Source organism: Anomalospiza imberbis, chromosome 3, assembly GCF_031753505.1.
Source record: "Anomalospiza imberbis isolate Cuckoo-Finch-1a 21T00152 chromosome 3, ASM3175350v1, whole genome shotgun sequence".
NCBI classification, from domain to species: domain Eukaryota; kingdom Metazoa; phylum Chordata; class Aves; order Passeriformes; family Viduidae; genus Anomalospiza; species Anomalospiza imberbis.
This window is the reverse complement of record NC_089683.1, coordinates 34,794,671-34,813,358: the sequence shown is the minus strand read 5'-3', so window position 1 is coordinate 34,813,358 and position 18,688 is coordinate 34,794,671. Positions and strand designations below refer to the sequence as shown.

The 18,688-nt window shown below is 40.2% G+C and overlaps 1 protein-coding gene across 17 annotated transcripts in view; it reads left to right on the top strand.

Moving 5' to 3' along the window:
• The window catches only part of SNAP91 (synaptosome associated protein 91), a 63,463-nt gene extending 57,867 nt beyond the window's left edge, over positions 1 to 5,596 (top strand). For 15 of the 17 annotated variants that reach the window (XM_068183944.1, XM_068183943.1, XM_068183941.1 and 12 more), the window contains 4 exons: positions 1,131 to 1,214; positions 1,284 to 1,388; positions 2,799 to 2,899; positions 4,153 to 5,596. In XM_068183944.1, the coding sequence (XP_068040045.1) occupies positions 1,131 to 1,214; positions 1,284 to 1,388; positions 2,799 to 2,891 (282 nt within the window). In that variant the 3' untranslated portion in view covers positions 2,892 to 2,899; positions 4,153 to 5,596. The remainder of the gene's footprint in view (positions 1 to 1,130; positions 1,215 to 1,283; positions 1,389 to 2,798; positions 2,900 to 4,152) is intronic. The other 2 variants (XM_068183936.1, XM_068183938.1) reach the window with 1 other exon arrangement.
• Positions 5,597 to 18,688: the final 13,092 nt, after the last annotated feature.

Here is an 18,688-nt window from a genome sequence, read left to right as displayed (position 1 = left end):
GGGCACTAAAATGCAGCATTCACAGAAGTGGACTGTACAGTTCCAGCATATCTCCAGAGAAACAGTTCTCCTTTGAACTGTAAGTGTGCTAGCTGCTCTCCAAGTGTTGTAGGATGTTACTGGTAAGGATGTGGAGGCACAGGCACGACATACAGTTCATGTAACAGCTTGAGAAATTGTGCCAGTATGCTTAGACCATACAAGAGCAGTAATGAAATCCTACTGCCATTTTTACATCCCTTCCTTGAATACTTTCCGCCTCTCTTCAAAGTTGTTAATAATTTGGATTGTATATATATATATATGTGAAAAGGAAAGGTTTAGATGCCTTCAAGGCTATGAGGAGACACTTCATGGGAAGTTACACAGAAGGGAGCCAAAAGGGATAATGTGTAGGCTGTGCTAGATAAGTGAGTTGGGATGGCCTTTTTAAAGGTGCTCTTGTGCTGTATAGCCAGTCAGTGTACTGAACTAACAGTTCTCTCTGTCTGAATTGTAGTGGAAAATAACCTTTTTTTGGCTTTTATTATTTGAATGAAAATCACAACAAATCAAGCATATGAATGAAAATCATAGCAAGATAAACTAAACTGCTCTTAGTAAAGTATGTAATGGTTCTGATTGTGGTTTAAGTGTGTGAACTCATCCTTTAACGTCAATGAATCTTGGTGCATAATTATTTTTTCTTCACTGTAAACTAATTATAGCAGCTATTTCCTTTAGCTTTACAATCTTCTTTAAGCTTTTACTAAAATGCAGTGCTACAATAAGTGCCATAGTGTGTTAGCTGTTATGAAATTGGGATGCTTTCTCACACTGTGTAGAAGGAGAAGGAAACTGTGTGTTTTCTTGGGCCTATTTTGAGTTGGAGTCAGTAAATGGACACTCTTCATGAAGAGAATGAAGTCTGTCACCATTGCTTTCTTATGAAGAAAAGCTGAGCATAAAGACCCATTCAGCTCTCTCATTCTTTGAAGCATTGTGGTTTTGAGGCTACATATGTGCTGCATAACAGTCTTACTTTCCAGAACAGCTTTGAGAATGCAGAGACTCTGTGTGGTTTCCAGATGGTTGCTGTTAGACTTTTGCTTTTTCTTGCCTTTTTTTTTTGTTTTTTTTTTTTTTTTTAGGCGGGAGCTGTGCCTCCAGCAAGTGCTGTTCCTGCAGCAGGAGGTACTCCACCTGTCCCACAGCCAGGAGCAGCATTTGGGATGGTGAGTTTCTTTTGCTACAGTGCTCTCCTTCCCTCAGCCAGACCCTGCTGACTCAGTGTTGGTTTGCAGCCCCCAGCAGGTGCAGGGGTGCCCATGATGCCCCAGCAGCCGGTGATGTATGGGCAGCCGATGATGAGGCCCCCGTTTGGAGCCGCCGCTGGCCCTGGTGTACAGGTGAGTGTTACTGCTACACAAATGTTTAATTGCTCTCCATGTCTCTAGAAAGTAGCTTGTGTGTGTGCATTAGCTCAGCTCAACTCCATCTCTGGGCCTGTAAATGAGATGTCGTCAAGGATCAGCTGCCTGCCTTGCAGCAAATCACATGAACCAGCTGGATATTTTTTTAAGTTGCCTTGTATGAGTCCAATGGAACAGGTTTGAAAAGTCTCCTACAGCTAACTACATCCAAGATCTGGTTTTGGAGGATACTTGAATAAAGCTCCAAGTGGAACTCTCAGGCACCGCTATTCTGTTCACAGCCTACCAAAATTTACTATAGCTACACTCAGCAGGTGGTGCAGCATAAGCTGTAACACCTGTCCCAGGCTATTACTTCAAATAGAGTTTGATTTGTAATAACACTAGAAAGAAAAAGGCTTTCCAGAGGAGATGCAGGAAATTATTTAGCTGTAGTATTTTTCTTTTTGTGAGTCCATCTTGCCTTTCAAGTAAGGAGGGAGATGGAAGTTGATGCTGCAGCTGTAAAATCTCACTGGTAACCCTGGAAACCAGGCTACCCTTGTTTGTTAAATACTACGTAATCAACATATAGCAAACCACACTTTTTATGTAGGGAACTACATCCCCAATGAAGCTTGTCAAGATTTTCTGTGTAAAAATAGAAAGGACTTGAAACTGCTCTAAGTAAGAATATACTTCGTCTTGCTTTTCCTCCTATTTTAAACTATCTCTGCACTTACCAGGAATATTATGATGGGACACGGAATTTTTTTTCTGAAAGAGTGGTCATCAAGGTACTAGGGCTACATATAAAATACCTCTTGTGCCCTGAGCTGAGGTAGGAATGGGGAGGAGTAATGACAGAGTGGGAGAATCATTTGACCACAGAAGTTTTGCATGGAACTTCAAAACTGATGTTTTCTATGGAATTATGATTTTATACCTATCAAAGGAGGAACATAGTATGATCTAGTCATATTTACAGTTGTTTTGGACTCTTATTTACATTACCAATGTCAAATAATTTGTACTTAACTGCCAGTAAATGGGAATTTTCAGTCGTACCCTGCAGGATGCACTGTGCTTGCTCTGAACCTTGGTTTTTAATATCTAACAATTGTCTGTCTTGTCTGGGTTGAAGATTCTAACACCATTCAGTTTTAGAGGGAGAGAGCGATCTCAAGCTATGCTAATTAAGATCTGCAGTGTCCCTGCCAAGCACTGTTAACCCTGTAGTAAGAATGGAATCCAAACAATGCTTGAGCAAAACGGCTGGACTTGCAGACAAATTAGAACTTTTTATGCTTGCAATGTGCTTGTGTGAGAACTGCCTGTGTCTATCTAATGCTTGTGTATTCTTGTCTGCTTTGTTTTTTTCCTGCCTTCCTGGCTGGCGTCTGTCAGCTTTCTCCAAGCCCAACTCCTGCTACTCAGAGCCCCAAGAAACCTCCAACAAAGGACCCATTAGCGGATCTTAACATCAAGGATTTCTTGTAAAAGATAAGGTATTCTGTGGCTGCCTGCTTGAGCATGTCACACTGTGGTACATGTCTGGCACACAGATGTTGTTTAGGTTGAATATGACAGATAAAATCGCAGCTGCAGAGCTAGAAACATGCACTGTAACCAAAACCAAATTCTCTGTCCACACTCTTAACTTTAGCCTGAAATCTTGACTCAAAGATAACTTTTTCTGACAGCTGCTTTTGGCCAAAAAAAAAAAAAAAAGTATCTTCAATCTTCAATGCATAACTTCCATTTTTTCCTTGTTTCCATTCAGTCCAAGCATTCATGTTTGGGTATTTTCTTGAAGATATTACTGGAACACATAGAATGATAGCAGAGTACAGATTCTGGGGTGAGGGGAAATGGTGCCGAAGAGGCTTGTTCCAGTCTTGTGGGTATTGAAACAGATTTGGTATCATTGGTACGAAGGTGTCAAAAGGGGAAAAACTCATATATTCTTGTCATCAAGGGAAAGTTGTTTGCAGCTCTTTACTACTGCCAGCTAATGTTCTACCCTGCCATACAATTTTTCAAGGCACTGTTTTTCTGAATGCTAAGGCCATGAGGTTCTGAGCAGTGCTGTGTAGAGCAACAATGGGGAAGAACAGAGGAGTAAATGCAAAGAAAAATGGAGGAGAAGAAAAAAACAGTACTGCATAATGGAAGGGAATAAAGGTCAAAACATAATTCTGATGGTTCTGGAGGGCCAAGTAGGAATATAAAATTGAATTAAACACTTAAGCCAATTAAAAAATAATAATGCAGAAATAAGGTATGCATTTTATAATTAAGACTAGAATAATGTGTCTAGAATAAGGTGAGGAGAGGACAATCATTACATAACTTTAAAGCCTTCTTCATGAGTCACTTTTCTTCCTTCCTAGAGCTTAATTCTAAAATTTGTTCTGAGCTCACTCTGCACTGGAGCTGGCAGCAGTGATTCAGGTTGCTCTTAGCAGGCATCTCCCAGTCCTACTTCACCCTTCTCCAAATTCCAGCCCCAGAGAGGTGTACCTGGCACTTGGCAGAGACAGCCAGGAGTGGAGATACACCACTGCTGGGACTCACTGCTTTCAACTTGTATTTATAATAGAAAGATTCATAACTGGCTCTGGGAAGACTGATACTTCACTAGAATCTGATGGTAAATCCTTTGAGGTGTGAAGAGATGAGCAGATTTCATGCTCTTTGTACAACATGCTTTACTAACTCATTATATCAGTTTTCATCTAATACTTTTCTATATTCACAGCTGCGTTTTTTCTGACTGGATGCTAAAAACGTGAGTTTGGAGACTACAAATGGATGCTCAGAGTTTCTCAGTGAGCCACCAGTACCAAACCCAGTGCTTACTCAGACTTTCTCTTCCTCCTGAAACGTGTAGCACAGCTGTGAAAGTGAACATTAGGAATGTGTACTACCTTAGCTGTTATCCCTACTCTCTCGAAATTTGTGTACTTGGGTTATTTGTGTTTTACAATTTAAACAATGGATGTATGTTTCTGATGCCTTCTAGTGCTTTTCTGAACCTATCCCACAGGGGCAGATTATGCAGCTGTTGTTTGGTGAGCCATTTGGAGCAATGTCTGTGGTTTTTGAAGGTTTCAATGTATATAACTTTTTGAGGACACCCAAAGCTTCCCTAGGACTCAGTTTCTCCTTTATCTGTTACAAAACATAGTATGATAATAACAAACAGTAAAGAAAGTACTTACAAAATTGTGCAGGATACTCTTTTTTTTTTCCAGTCACAGGAATCTCAATTGTCGTGAAAAAAATGTTTTATTTTTGTGGCACTGTATATGTTAAAATAATTTAAAATAATGTAAAGGAAAACTTCCATAACAAATACTTTTTCAATGATTTACCAAGAATGAAAAATCATATCTAAAAGAATACCATATTTATTGCTGTTTTTATTTTTAAATCTATTTTAGTTGTTTAAGGTTTGCATTTATAATTGGCATATTTATCAGTTCTTACTAAACGAACTGAAAATAAGTAAAGGGTCAGTTTCTCTCCATGCAGTTGGGAAAAAACAACCATAGTTGTGCTGGCAGTAAGGGATTTCAAATATGAGAGCACTTTTGGTATATCTGTAGTCAAAACATTACAAGTGATGTTATTCATCTCTGTTCAGTTCTTCTGTACATCTCTTAATTTAGTGCTTACCTGTGTATGCCTTAGGATAGTGTTTTCTCATTGCCCCGAATGCGCTGTGAGTAGCTTTTGTACTATTGGTGATTAGATTTAATTCTGATCCGGAGATCCATGCCCCTCACTGTACATACTGTGTTTCTTTAATTTTTATTTGTTTTCATACTGTTTCTGCTGATGGCTTGGTGTAAGATCTTGACTCTTCAATGAGGTCACTGTTGATCAGTGTTACAAGTGGCTTGGCAGTTCTCTGTAAAAGCATATTGGATTGGAAAGATATTCACCTAAAGTCTTTCAAATGAACTATTTAATCAATGTATGGTACCATTAAAAGTGGTTGTATCTGAATTTGCTGTGGGGATAACATACACTGTAATGGGAAAGTTCTATAAAAAGTTAATTTCAAAATGGCTTTTCTTTGTATTTCAGTTTAAAAAAATCCCAAACAAACAAAAAAAAACCCCAAAAAACAACAAAAAAAAAAACCCCCAGTGCATGTGTGCCCTCTGAGATGCAATAAACACCTTGATCAAAGTAAATATCTTGTTGCCAGTTTCATACTCATAAAGATGTTGAGCACAATAATATACTTTGAGAGGGGAAACGTGTTTAGGTCCTGACACTGATTGATGAGTCTGCTGCACATGGGAATGATTTTTATAGAATCATAGAATCATTTAGATTGGAAAAGACATCTATGATCACAGAGTCCAACTGTTAACCTAACACTGCCACCTCCACCGCCCATCCATGTCCCTAAGTGCCACATTGCCAGCTTTCTGCACTCATTGCACCAATTTTGCAACCAATTAATTACCAAGTGTGTGCTAGAGGATTTTTTTGTAGTTTCTTTTATGTATCTGAATAACCCTATCAGTAATTTCAGCTCGCTACCATTCCCAGCTGTTTTCAGCTGTGCCCAGTGCATGGCAACCACGGGTAGGAACATCCCCCTGAGCTTCCTGGGCACAGGGACTGCACCAGGACCATAAAGGCCTTCCTTGGAAGGGTGGGTGGGGGGCAGGTCTGCACTTGGGGGACCCCAGAACCCTCGTGTCACAGTGCCACCACCTGGCACTGCAGCATTCACAATGCCCCAGGGTGGGATAAAGGGGGCATTAATTTTCGATCTCAGCGTTATGATGAGCTTTCAGTTGCATCCTAATTTTCTGGATTAGAAATAGGTAGAGCTCAGAAAATTGCCATCTTTCCTCACTACTTGAGCATGAAGACCTGGACAAGGTCAGTAACTGCACCCCCAGAAAGGCTCACCATGGTTTTTCCCATCCTGCCTGTGTGCTGTGTTTTGCCAAATGCAGGGAATGCTTGACTTCTTACCACTGTGTTGTGCATGTCTTCTCAAAGTGAGGACAGCATTTTCAGAGGAGAATCATAACCAAACAAGTAAATAGATTTAGACCAGTTCATTAGTGTTTTACTCAAATTGAGCTGATGAGCTAACTGAATTGCAAATGAATGTTTGTAATGTCACATGTTTCAAGGGGCCAGACCTCAGAGTGAGGGTTTTCTCCTTGCCAGGTACATGCCCCTGCTACAGGGTAATTGACTTTCTGCACTACCTTCATCCATGTCCACAGCCCTTGGTCCTGATTTTGGTTAGTTTTCTGTAGATGTCATGGCCAGCAGCTGTGTGTGTGTGATTTCTTATCCTCTGAGCAAATAGAAGCCTGGACAAAAAGGAAGCTTAGGGGAAAAGCATCCAGAAGTTTGTTCACTGTGGGAAGTAAAACCAGTGTATATCCTGGAATGCTGACTCGGGCTAAACAAATTACTTGCTCTCCCTAGCACAAAGGAATTATAAAATCTGGCTTGCAAGGGAACCACATGGTTGTCTCCTGGCCTGTAGACAAGAACATGTTCTTGTTATCATCTGAGTTTCAGCATCCAGGCACGAACGTGCCTGTGTCCTGCTATGACTAACCACTTTTCAATACAAGCTGTAGGGAAAAGTGGGTGGAAAGGAGTGCTCCCATCTGCAGAAAGTAGAAACTATCTCCTTCCCCTGCATTTTTCATGAGGGGAGGACAGATTTCAGACAGCTGATACGTCCCTTATCCAAGTTCTTGCTGACCTGTGTGCTGACTTCTTTAAAAGCTGGCACCTCTGGCTGCATGAGGCTTTTGTAGCTCCCCCTTAAGCTGTGAGTGCCTTAAGGAGTGGCAAACACCTGGAGAACCTGAATTCAGCCTACTGCAGAGGTTTGGAAAAAATCCAACTCATTTTGTAGAATGGACTCTTTTTATTTTTTGAATGTTTGGAGTTAACATTTCCTCCTATTCCATTTCTTTGTTCATTTGTTCATTCATTTTAATTGGCTTTATTTGAAAATTTTAGCTGTAAATGTAGTGTAGCTTGAGTTGATGGCTTCTGGATTGATGCTGGTGTTTCCACAGATGAAAGCTTGGATGGTGAGAACTAAAGTTCTAAGTTTTCTTCTAAGATCCTGGGGATCACCTTAGCCTTTCAGGCTGGCTGCACAGTCAGGCTGCTACCTGAACTTCCATTCTTAAGATTTAGTAAGGCAGCTGCAAAGGCTAGCGACTTGCCCTAAAAACAAGCAGGAAAGTCAAGAGCAAAAGCTTTTCTGGGGTGGGGGCAAAAGAGAGGGAAAGAAAGGAAGATTTCCTTCTGATTTGCTTTTTGTGAGCAGACAGCATCTAGTTCATGAAATGTCTGGTGGCCACAGCTGACATTGTTTTGTGTTTGTGACAAACATTTGCTCCTGCCCCTCCTTCCCCATCTCTCATGCCAGAATAAGAGCTGCATGCTCAGATAACTTACTCTGCATGGGGAAGGAAAAACATCCCAATAATTCTTAATGCCTAGAAAAGCCAAGTGAAACTTGGTAGGAGTAGTGGCAGTGACATAAAGATAATACACTGAGTTAGTGATTCAGACCTTCCAGGACCTGAAATATATCAGAAATTTTATTAAAATAGAAAATCTTTTTTCCATGTGTTATATACTGCTAGTGCTGCGAGCAGTGTGGGAAGTGGCAGACACTGAGTGGTAATGAGGGGTTGAAATAAGAATTTCAGAGATGGGACTACAGAAGGAGAGAGGCTATACATACTTTAAAGCAGACAGCACTGCTATTTTTTCTGCTCCGGATCTTGGCTCCTAAAGCTTCACCACCTCTTTCCTTTCCCTTAATTAAACTCTGCAAGTGATATGGGCAGCAGAATTCTGATGCTTGCTTCATTGCCCATGACATCTCTGCATGCAATTAAAGGTGTAAGAATAGTAGCCTTTGGGAGTTAACAAAGGCAGTAGACCAGAAACAGAAACTGAAACAAGTAATGAAATGTGTGTCTGGGTGTGCCATCCCCTGCAGGAGGACTAAAGAGAGCAAACCTGTTCTCTGATGGTATTGCAAAACCTGTGGAAGGGTTGGTCAAATGCCCACTCTGCACAGCACTGTAAAGCACCTGCGTTAAAATGCTCATGTTGGAACATGGCCAAGTTTGAGCCATATTTTCAAAATATAGTTTATTATGATGGAAAAGATTTCTCCATTTACCTCAATATCCTAAAATTCTAAAGTAGCCATCATTTTAAGAGGTTCTGCAGGTCCTGTCAGAGCACTATCCCATTCTGTTGGAAGCAGAGATTTCATACCACTAAGTGCACCAATGAAGGCACATCCTGCACAATCTGAGCCAATCTTTCAGAGTTAAACTGGTAGCTGGAGAAAGATTAGTTGTTTTCTGGGAAAGTGCAGGGACTGGTGGGATCCCAAGAACATCACCTTTCCATAGCTCTTTCCTGTACTTTTGCCTTTCCAAGTTTGGAAAGAGGCTGTGGGAGAGGGGATAGTATTGCATTAAGGAGGGGAAGGAGAAGATGGATGCACTAGGGAAGGGTGTGGGGGATAAATGGTGTGTTCTTGCTCTTGGGGCTGCAGGCTGTCTGTAATTAAGGAAGGGGGTGGGCACTGGAACATTATGGGTACAGTGACCCCAGGGAGGGGGCAGCTCTGTGCCCTCAGCCTTGTAAGCTGCTGCAGACCTGCAGTATTAAATGTCAGCAAAAAGATTTTGTGTACAAGGACAATTTACAGCTGCAAGCAGACACCAAGCTTTAAAAGACACCTTTCATACTCTGAGTGTGTCAGCATATAAATAAAAGGGATTTTTTTAAAATGCTACTGAGATGCAAGCATGGGACAAGTTAAATTCTGAAGTTAATTTTAAGATTATGCCTTATGTGTCTGCGATATGTCTGTAATTACACCCTGTCAGTCTGAGTTGATCAGTCAAGAGTGTTTTTAGTGATTTTTCCTTTGTGTAGTAATCCCACACTTTCTCCAGCCAACTAAAACAGCAGGATTGAATTTGTTTTGAAAAACATCAAGATAGAAAATAGATTAGTTCTCTTTTGAAACATGGAAAAACGAAATTTTAACAAAGGAAGAAAGAGGCGGGGAGCAAAAAGTAACACTAAGACCAGCATACTGCATAACTAAGATTGTCTTACTTTACAAATTCTGGCTTAGGTAATAGAGCATCTTTGAAACTGCCTTCGCACAAAAGTTCACAGCCACTTTGAGATTTTGGTTTAGGATCTGTTTCTGTGGACATACCTTTGGGAGATAGAGCAACCCTTTGTGCTTGAAAAGAGAGGTTTCCAGCAGCGTATTGAAATCCCCCTTTCCCAGCTCACCTCCATCCCATCATGACACACCTGTCTATCATCCGTGCTGCTCAGGGGTGAGCAGACACACCAGAGCTTTCCCAGCTCTGTGTTTTGTGGGACATGAGCTGTCCTGATTTTTAATATAAAATATTTATAAATATATCTATATTTAAATACATAAATATATAAATATTTATTTAAATGTACACATAAATATAGATAGTTAAATACATTTAAGATTGCAGGTAGCTGATGGCTTTTCCTTGCTGCCTGGGTCCCAAGTATTGCAGTTCTCTTTGTGAAAGTTTGCAACGTTGCGCCTGAATTACTTTCCCGTCACTCTCATTTCTGAAGTGGTCTTGATAGAAATCCAGCTGCTTGCCTCTTTTCATTTTCTTCAAGATGTGAGTGTGTAGAATTTGCCTAAAGAACCTCTGGCTCCAAGGCAAATTGTACTGGAAATGTGCTTCTCTCTCAAAACATTTGACTGCCTGTGATTCCTGTAGGATGGCTGAAAAGTTTTACTCTCTAAGGCATGATCGAGGCCCAGACAGGGAGAGAGGCAAGGCAGAATTCAACACACTGGGCCTAACTTTGAATTGACATAAAAGTTCCCTCAATTCAAGTTGTATACACATCACCCAGCAGTGCATCTGGGCTTGTGCATGGACAGTTTGTAAGCATCTTCCTAAACTTATGCGAAATTAAATGAGGCTACTTATTTGGATTTTTTTCTCTTTTTAACTTTATATTTTAAAATCCAAAATATGCAGATGAAAACACCTTGTTACCATAATCCTTGTACAGACAAGAGAGTTGATTCCCATCAATTAACAGAGACCATACAAAAAATACTGGGTTTTTTTCAGTATAACATAAAAAGATTGCATAGTGACAGTAAAGAGATTTTTCTATTTAAATGCTCAGCTATTTTTTAGTATTGCAAGTAGCAATTGTAAAATTAACATGTGTGTGTGTATAATTCTCTAATGCTCTGCACACTCTTTAGTCTGACATACCAAGAAAACCTATTTCTCATGAGCAGCTCTTTAACCATGCTGCTGGAGAACAGGTAATGCTTGTGTCCATGTCTACTTAAGCCTACCTGGTTTCTCCAGTATTTTCAGTTATCTCAAAAAAAGTGCACCTTGTGGTTCCTAAGTGGAGAGTTGTTTTCTGGAGGTTTTAAAACATAGCCTGACAGATTGCATTCTTGATGATTACTAAGATGCAATATTAGGTCTTGATAGATATGTCTTGCACATATACATTCAGTGAAGAAAAAATGTAATTTTTAGGAGGGTTACAGTGTTCTGTCCACCCAAAATACAGTGTTTTGTATCTAGGATTGATTTCTCTGCGATTTTAGAATCCTGGAAATTATTTATTGTAATAAAGTGGCTTATGTATCTGTTAAAATATTGTCTTTCTTTAGACATTTGGGTCCATGACTGATCATCAAGATTGACTCTAATCCTACTATGTCATTTAGCCTGGATTGTGGATTTTTCAGACAGCTTCTTTTTTTTTCCCCCAAACAGATGTTAAAGGCTGGATCTCGGTGGTTTGTGCTTTTAACAGCTTTTAGAAATACCCCCAAGAATTTGCAAACCTATCACTAACAACCTCCATGTCTCTTTAGATGAGGAGTGTGTACTGAGAAATGGGCAAATCATCTACATTCCATTCAACTGCATATTTTAGCGAAACAGAACTGCAAAAGAATTGCAAGCCCTGGGAGCAGTAACACCTAAGCCAGGCTGTATCCCATGAACTGCTTCTGTCACTAGCAAGGAAAATCATCTCAAACCAGCAATGCTGTCTTTGCTGTACCTTCACCCCTTTGAGGCTAACGTAGGAATTGTCCTAACTTACCTTTTAACCAGTTTAACTTTAGTAACCACTGCAGTATTGCAAGTGCTTGCTCTGAAAATCTTAAAATGAAGTAGCTGGTCTCATGTATGGATTACAACCCAGTTCAGCACAGTTTGCATGAACATGAGCCTGTCATGGATGTGCTTCTGTCATGTAATGACCTTTAAAATAGCTGGCAGGCTTTGAGAATATTTTTTTCCTAGTAGCAGAGTTCAGCATGCCAGCCACACTTTTCCATTTGAAACTGAACCTACAGGGGCTGGAAACTTGAACTGGTAAATCCAGTATTTTGATAGATCTGTCAGATGGAGAAGACATGCAACTGAAATGAAATAATTTTCCCTAGCCAAACTAAAGAGCTAAGCTGATCCAATCTATGCTTTCCTGGGACAGACTCTGGTGTGAAATACAATATTTTTCTCTCAGCCAAAGCATTTTATTGCCAATATAAAATATCAGTATAACTATGCATACTGTTTCATTTAAAATTTGGCTTTCTGCTACAGATAAACAAGACCAACGCAGCTTTCTGCATTCCACTGCAAAGGCGATGCAGTCAGACCACATGAAGGTTACACTTTAAGACTGCTAGGCAGGGTGATAAGATAGAAATCACATTTATCTACTCTAGTTCCCTGCTCTAAAACCAAAATTGGGTAATACAAAGCAGGTTTTTCTAGAAGACCTCCATCATTCCACAGCCCTTCCAAACAGCTCTGAAGAATATCATCACCTTCACCTTGAAAGAGTTACTGGATTTTTTTACTGTCTTACCTGACCATTCCTTCCTGCATGTTGAACTGTTATTTCTTCTGTCCACAGGGATACCCTCTTTGTTCTTTGCAGTAGGAGGGATGGTATTTGGACAGTTATCATGGTCACACTTTTGGCTTATGCCCTTTGTCTTCAAACTTTCCTTGCCAATCCAGCTTTCTAGAGATCAATTGTGATATTCTCTGCACTCTGCTCAATTGTGGCACCTGTGCCTTCCCCAGCAGGATTGCACTGTTGGGCAGCCAATGCTCCTCTGTGCTCTTAGAGACCTTCCTGAAGAACTGTAGTTTAAGCAATTGCCCTTCAGGATACATTGATTCATAGTGTGTAGCCATTTTTGGAAAAAAAAAAAGCAAAAGAGAAAAGAAGAACAGAAATAAAAATTTTAAAAGGAAGTAATTTTAAAAAGCTTTAAAAGGGAGAAATTTGACTCTTTAGATAATATCAGTATAAAGCATTAACGTTGGACTCTTTGTGACATTAATAAGACTCAGCGCACTGCTAAATCTTTATAAAATAAGAAGAAATTTGGGAAGGAAGAGAGAAGCTGTGGGCTGAATGTCTCTCCACATCCTGCTTTTCATGTACACGTATTCCTTTGTGCATCAGGAACTGTCCTGGGAGAATTCAGCACACTGCAATGATGGCAGAGCAGAGGGGTTCTGGCGAAGATGGGACTATCCATCCTCCTCAGACCCTCAAATGCAGGATCCTCAGACTCTGTTTCTCCTGCATATGGCTTGCTCATGCACCCGGCAGGAGAGACAGAAACAAGAAGCAGCTGCACATCTCTGGAGGATATGGGAGAGGTGAGGGAAGAGACAGGACACAGCATGTTTAGATGACTCTCAGATAAGGATGGTGGTAGCATTAACAGGTTAAGAGCACAGGTTCCTTTTCCTTGCTAGTTGTACTTATTCAAGGCACAAGTATGTGACACAGGTAGCAAGGAAAAGAAACCTGTGCAAGGAAAAGAACCATCCTCACCAAAACCCAAGCTATTTCAAACTACCACAGCAGTGAATAGGGAAGGGACAATAGTGAGAGGCAGGGCACAGGTCCAAACTGCTTTGCTGTCATGGAAAGTTTTGTGGGTATTAGTGGCCATAATATCTGGGCTGGTTTTTGTTTGTTTGTTTTCCAAAAGCCAGTCTCATCGGTAGGTTAATCATCATCACCATCCCTACTGCCTTTGGGTTGCCCTAGGGCATGTAACACTATTTGCTGAAATCCTAATACTGTAATTGGTGGAGGTGCCTAAAAAGCCTTCTGCTAAGAGATGACATTGGAATCTCACTAAAATAAAAAGAAAACAAAACAAAGCAAAACAAATTTTTTTCCATGCACATAGTCAATAGGTAGTAGAAAAAATTCCTGTGAAATCTTTTTAATAATGGCTTTTATTTTCTTTTATTTTATTTTAGCAATTATCTGCTGCATAGGTAACTTTGTTTCCCACCAGTCTTGTACCTCTGAGCTCTGTCTTTATCATGTTTCCACCAGGAGCTGGTTCCACAGTAATGTTGCCAGACAAACCTAAAAATTTACAAAAATTTTGCTTTCAAATTAGGAAGAGGGACCTGGCTTCTGTATCTAGAAATGTGACTTCTTATATGTCTAAAAATACTTACTTGGAAGAGTAATCTTAGCCAAATTTAAAAAAGAAAATTACATTGTGGCCTTGAAAAGTAGGTGGCTGCACCGCTCTGTTCCAGGACTGTGTAATTTTGGCTCTGGATGTGGGCTCTACAGCTGTGGCAAGAGATGAGCACATACAGGCCAGCTCGGGTTTGGCAAACAGGCTGTGCTTACAGCCCTGGCTCCTCCTTGAGTATTAAAGAAAGGGCTGCAATAGGGATAGAATGAAGCATGGCATTTCCCCAGTTCTTTCCAATACTTACAGTGCTTTTAATTTGTGCTGTTTAATTGCGTTGGGGAGAAGGGGAGGGAAGGCGAGTGCATCGTACGTACTGGAGTATGGAGATTCTGCTCTTTCTGTAGAGTTGTGATGTTCTCTTTTACAAATGGTATGTAAAGAAATACTGCAAGGCCTTTCTGAAACATCTATAACTGCTCTTTTCCAGGCTTTATCTTTGGATTAGCCCTAGAAGGTTGTGCTGCTGCAACAAGACATTACCTTAGCAGTGGGCTCAAATAACTGGTGTAATAAACCTCACCCACAGCCAGCTACCAACCAAGTTTTTGCCAATCTCTGCAGGTGTTGAGCAGATATGGATCCCACACAGGCAGATCTCCCTGTCAGGGAGATCCTTTTTATTGGAAACTGTCATTACAGCAGGTCTTGTGATAGGAGCCATTTGCAGCCCAGTTAGTATAACTTGATTAATAGCATCAAATAATTGCTATTTTTGCAGTCATTTAAACCAGTGAAATTAAATTGGTTTCCTCTGGAGAGCAGGATGTGCCTAGGAGATAAAACCTCGTGCTTGCCGCTGGGGTCCAGAGCCAGTGGCTTCTCCCTCCATCAGCATCTGTGGCAGGAGGAGCTGTCAGGGCTTCCCAGAGTTGTTTTGTAAGGATGTCACAAGATTGTTCCTTCAGCTGGCAGCCTGTGTTTATGCTGACTCAAAGCTTACAAAAGCATATCCCAAGGCTAGCTCCAGATCTGATGTGTTGTCTTAGAGCCATGAACACTGGTTTGCTTTCAGTGATTTTGCCTTTCATTCTCTATTTGCAGCTGTTACCTTAATAGCAACTTGAAGTGGCTTCTCTTAAACAGTAACCCAAGCTCCTTGTTATACAGTCATGCTTGGGTACTATTTAATTTAATTTCAAGTGTTTGGTGTTAGGTAGAAAACTAGGTGAAAATCCAAAATGGGCACAGTTTAAAAAAATTTAAAAGTGGAATTTTCTCTCACTTAGAAAGAATCCAAGATAGGCAGAAAAGAATAAAATTAAGTTGGAAACTGGTATGAAATAATGAAATACAATGAGTGGCAGCTGTTTTTGTGGGGTTTTTAAGCTTGTGGACACTGTTTTCACACAGATGCCTGATTTTATCTAGTGTGAATTGGTAAGGAAAAATCAGTTTCAAGAAGTGAAGGACTCGAGCACATCAATTGAATGAGCAGCATTATTGAATCACAGATCACTGTTGTACCAGGTTAATTGGCAATCGAGGGAGTAAATTGAGCAGTAAATTGAACACTGACAAAGCTACTTTCCCTTTTGAGTATTTCCTTCAGAAAAAGAAATTTACAGGTCACAAATGGCTAGTGTACAATGTCCTACAACAAGTAAATATATCTACACTATGTGATGGGTCAAATTTCCCTTCAAGACAAAGCATTATAAATCAGGGGAGAATATGATGCAGCATTTGTTTACAAAAGCTTACTCTTTCAACTCACTGTTACTAAAAATGGCTTTGTACATTCTCCATGTGGATGCAGAGCAAAATGTATAAAACCTGAAATGTCAGTGGCCACACCCTTGGAAGCCTCTGTTCACATCCACTGTTTATGAAGGCCAGGTCTGAGCTCCAACTCACAATAAGCAGCAAGAGTTTGATAGAACAGGTAGCAACAACCCCTGTTGCTGTGGGGTGGTGGTGAGATAGACAACCAGCAGGTGGATTTTCTTTCACCATGTAACTCACCACAGCCCTGGAACCCATCACATGTCCTGCACAGACGTGCAGAAAAACCCACGTACCACGTGTAGCTATAAAGCCTCCATTGCCTTTATACATAAACTTTTTTCCCAAATATCCCGTTGGTGCTTTTCTTAGAGGTGACTTCTGCCCCCTCTTTGTATTACTAGCAATTCCCTTTGGGGTAATTTAGCATTCTCTTTTAGTGTTTGTGTTTTGGGGAGGGGAAGCCCCTGCTGACATTCAAGGCCATGTTGTATCCCCACGACCGTGGGTTCATTCCTGTACAGAGCCAAAAATATTTAACTGATGAATCATTCAAGAAAACACAAAGGAATTGTAAATACAAAAACTAGTGTTGCCTTTGACAGTAGGAAAAAATAGAAATCACATTTTATCCCATTAAGTAAGGCACTGAGTTTTTCACTGCTGCTCATGGGCCTTCACCTTTGCCTTCTCTTGTCCTCTTCTTCTCCCTGCTTCAAAATGTCCACAGAGAGATACAGCCAGAAAGGCTCCACTGCTGTGTGCTGTCTCCTGGCTGCTTTCATCCTTGATAAAGCAAAGCTTTAAACCGCATTTTATCCATAAATTTGGAAGTTAGACTGGATGGGAGGGGTGGGAGAGTGCTGCAACTGCAGCCAAAGGGCGGCTGAGTAATTTGCCTGAAAACCAGCCCAATATGGTTGCATCCAAAGTTTTCAAACTCTTTCATAAGAAAAAGAAGTAGATCCATAGCAACTGCAAAAAGTATGGTGTGTACATAATTACCAAGAGGCACAAGTAAATATTTTTGTGGCTTTTCCAGTATATCTGATTTCTTTTCTGAGCAATAACAAGTGAAGGATTAGCCATTATCAAGATCTAAAGACATATTTGAAGCAGAAAGAATGAATGATTCATAAGAAATACCTGTATAATAAACAGCGTAAGGTGCTACTTCGGAGGATTTTCATGTCTGTTATTTGGGGAAGGCCTTTTGAACATTTGTTAAACACGATGGGAAATGGGATTATGACTGGAAAATACCTGCACAAGGATCTGGGTTGTATGGGAACATTTTAGGACTGAATAGACATTTGGATAAGATTCCAGTTGAAGCCCCCCAAGGCCTGAGGGAGTGTGCAATCCATAACATGTGTTGGAATGTATATTCCACAAAAGAAACCACATTCATGCCAGTGGCTTGGGAATGGCCTGCAGGGGACACAGCTGTCACCCCTGGGTCCCTGTTTATGTTTGCCGAATGGAGGCTGAGAGACACTTCTCCGGCACCAAGGCATTCACCCAGATCATGGCAAAAAGTAGATTTCAGCAGTGAAAAGATTTAGATCCTGTTACCAGCCCCAAAAGGACTTTTTTTCCAGGTCAAAAACTTTCAGTTTTATTTATTTCCCTGTGGCACTTACTCCTCCCCCATGTGAAGACCCATATAAGAGCCAGTGGGTAAGCCCTTGCCAGACCCCTGGTAAATATTGCTTGTATTAGACACACCGTTAATTACAGGTGTAATAATTTCTTAACTTTCCATTAAATATTTCCAGCAGCTATTGACCTTGACAAAAATCTCTCCTTTTACTCTCAGAGATAAAATCAGCACCAGTTTCAAGGCCACTGAGTTAAGATAATTTTAAGAACCAAGATTATAATATTTTACATACTTCTTTTTTGGCCTGGTTCAACAGCTCTCCAAGGCAGAAAGTGTAACTATAGCAAATAGCAGAAGCAGAACTAATTACTTATTTTAGAATTAATAACTTGCGGATAGACTATGAGTCATTTCCTTGCTGAACTGATTTTTTTTTACTCATCAAATTTGCTCATGGAGTAATTATCTTGAAGACAGGGAGGTTTTTTTTCCCAGAACAAGTTTAAAGAGACATTAATATCTTGTAAGACCAAGTCCCAGATGATTCACTGATAAATCATTGCAGGCACTTAGAGAAAGAAGTTTGTGTAACACAACCGTAGCTAACAAACTGCATCACGACAGAGGAAAAGAAAAACAACAGGAAATATTTATTGACAGAATAAGTGCATCATATAATATCTCAACAGAGCAAAGATTTGCATTTATTTTCTCAAATGGCTTGTCATTTTGTACAGTTAAAAGTATTCTAAAGTTTTCTGTCAGTCTTAAAAAAGCAAAGCACATGAAAGAATTCTCAAAGCTACTTCTGGAGGTTTTTAATCTAAATGCTCTGACACTTGGAGCAAAAGACTGGTGCAAAGGGGACCAAAATATACTTCCAAATCCTTTGAGATTAGAGTGAAATTTTAAGCTTTCAATTTAATAACATTCTTCCCCCTCCCCCCCTACCCCAGTCATTCTTTAATCCAGGAATTTGTAGATGGAACTATCTGCAATAATGTGTGCTTTAAAATGGAAGCAGTTGATTAAATTTCTATGGATGCCAAACACAAACAGAAGACACTTGAAAAAAATTTATTGCCTAGAATTTCTAGATACATGCAAAAAATGGAGCCAACATTTAAATGCCTTAAGTCTGAGATTTTTTTGTTTAATTTTTTTTCCCAGTGGAGAACAGCCTTTACAGGAATACCAAAAAAAAAGGTCAGGTTTGAGAAACTCCCTTTACTCACTATATTTTTGGTGATCCAGTGTACTGGGAGGTTCATACTGTCAAGCCTTTTGGTCAGAACATGGATCTGCTGCTTTCCAAGGACCCTGAATGAACAGAAGCATAATCCC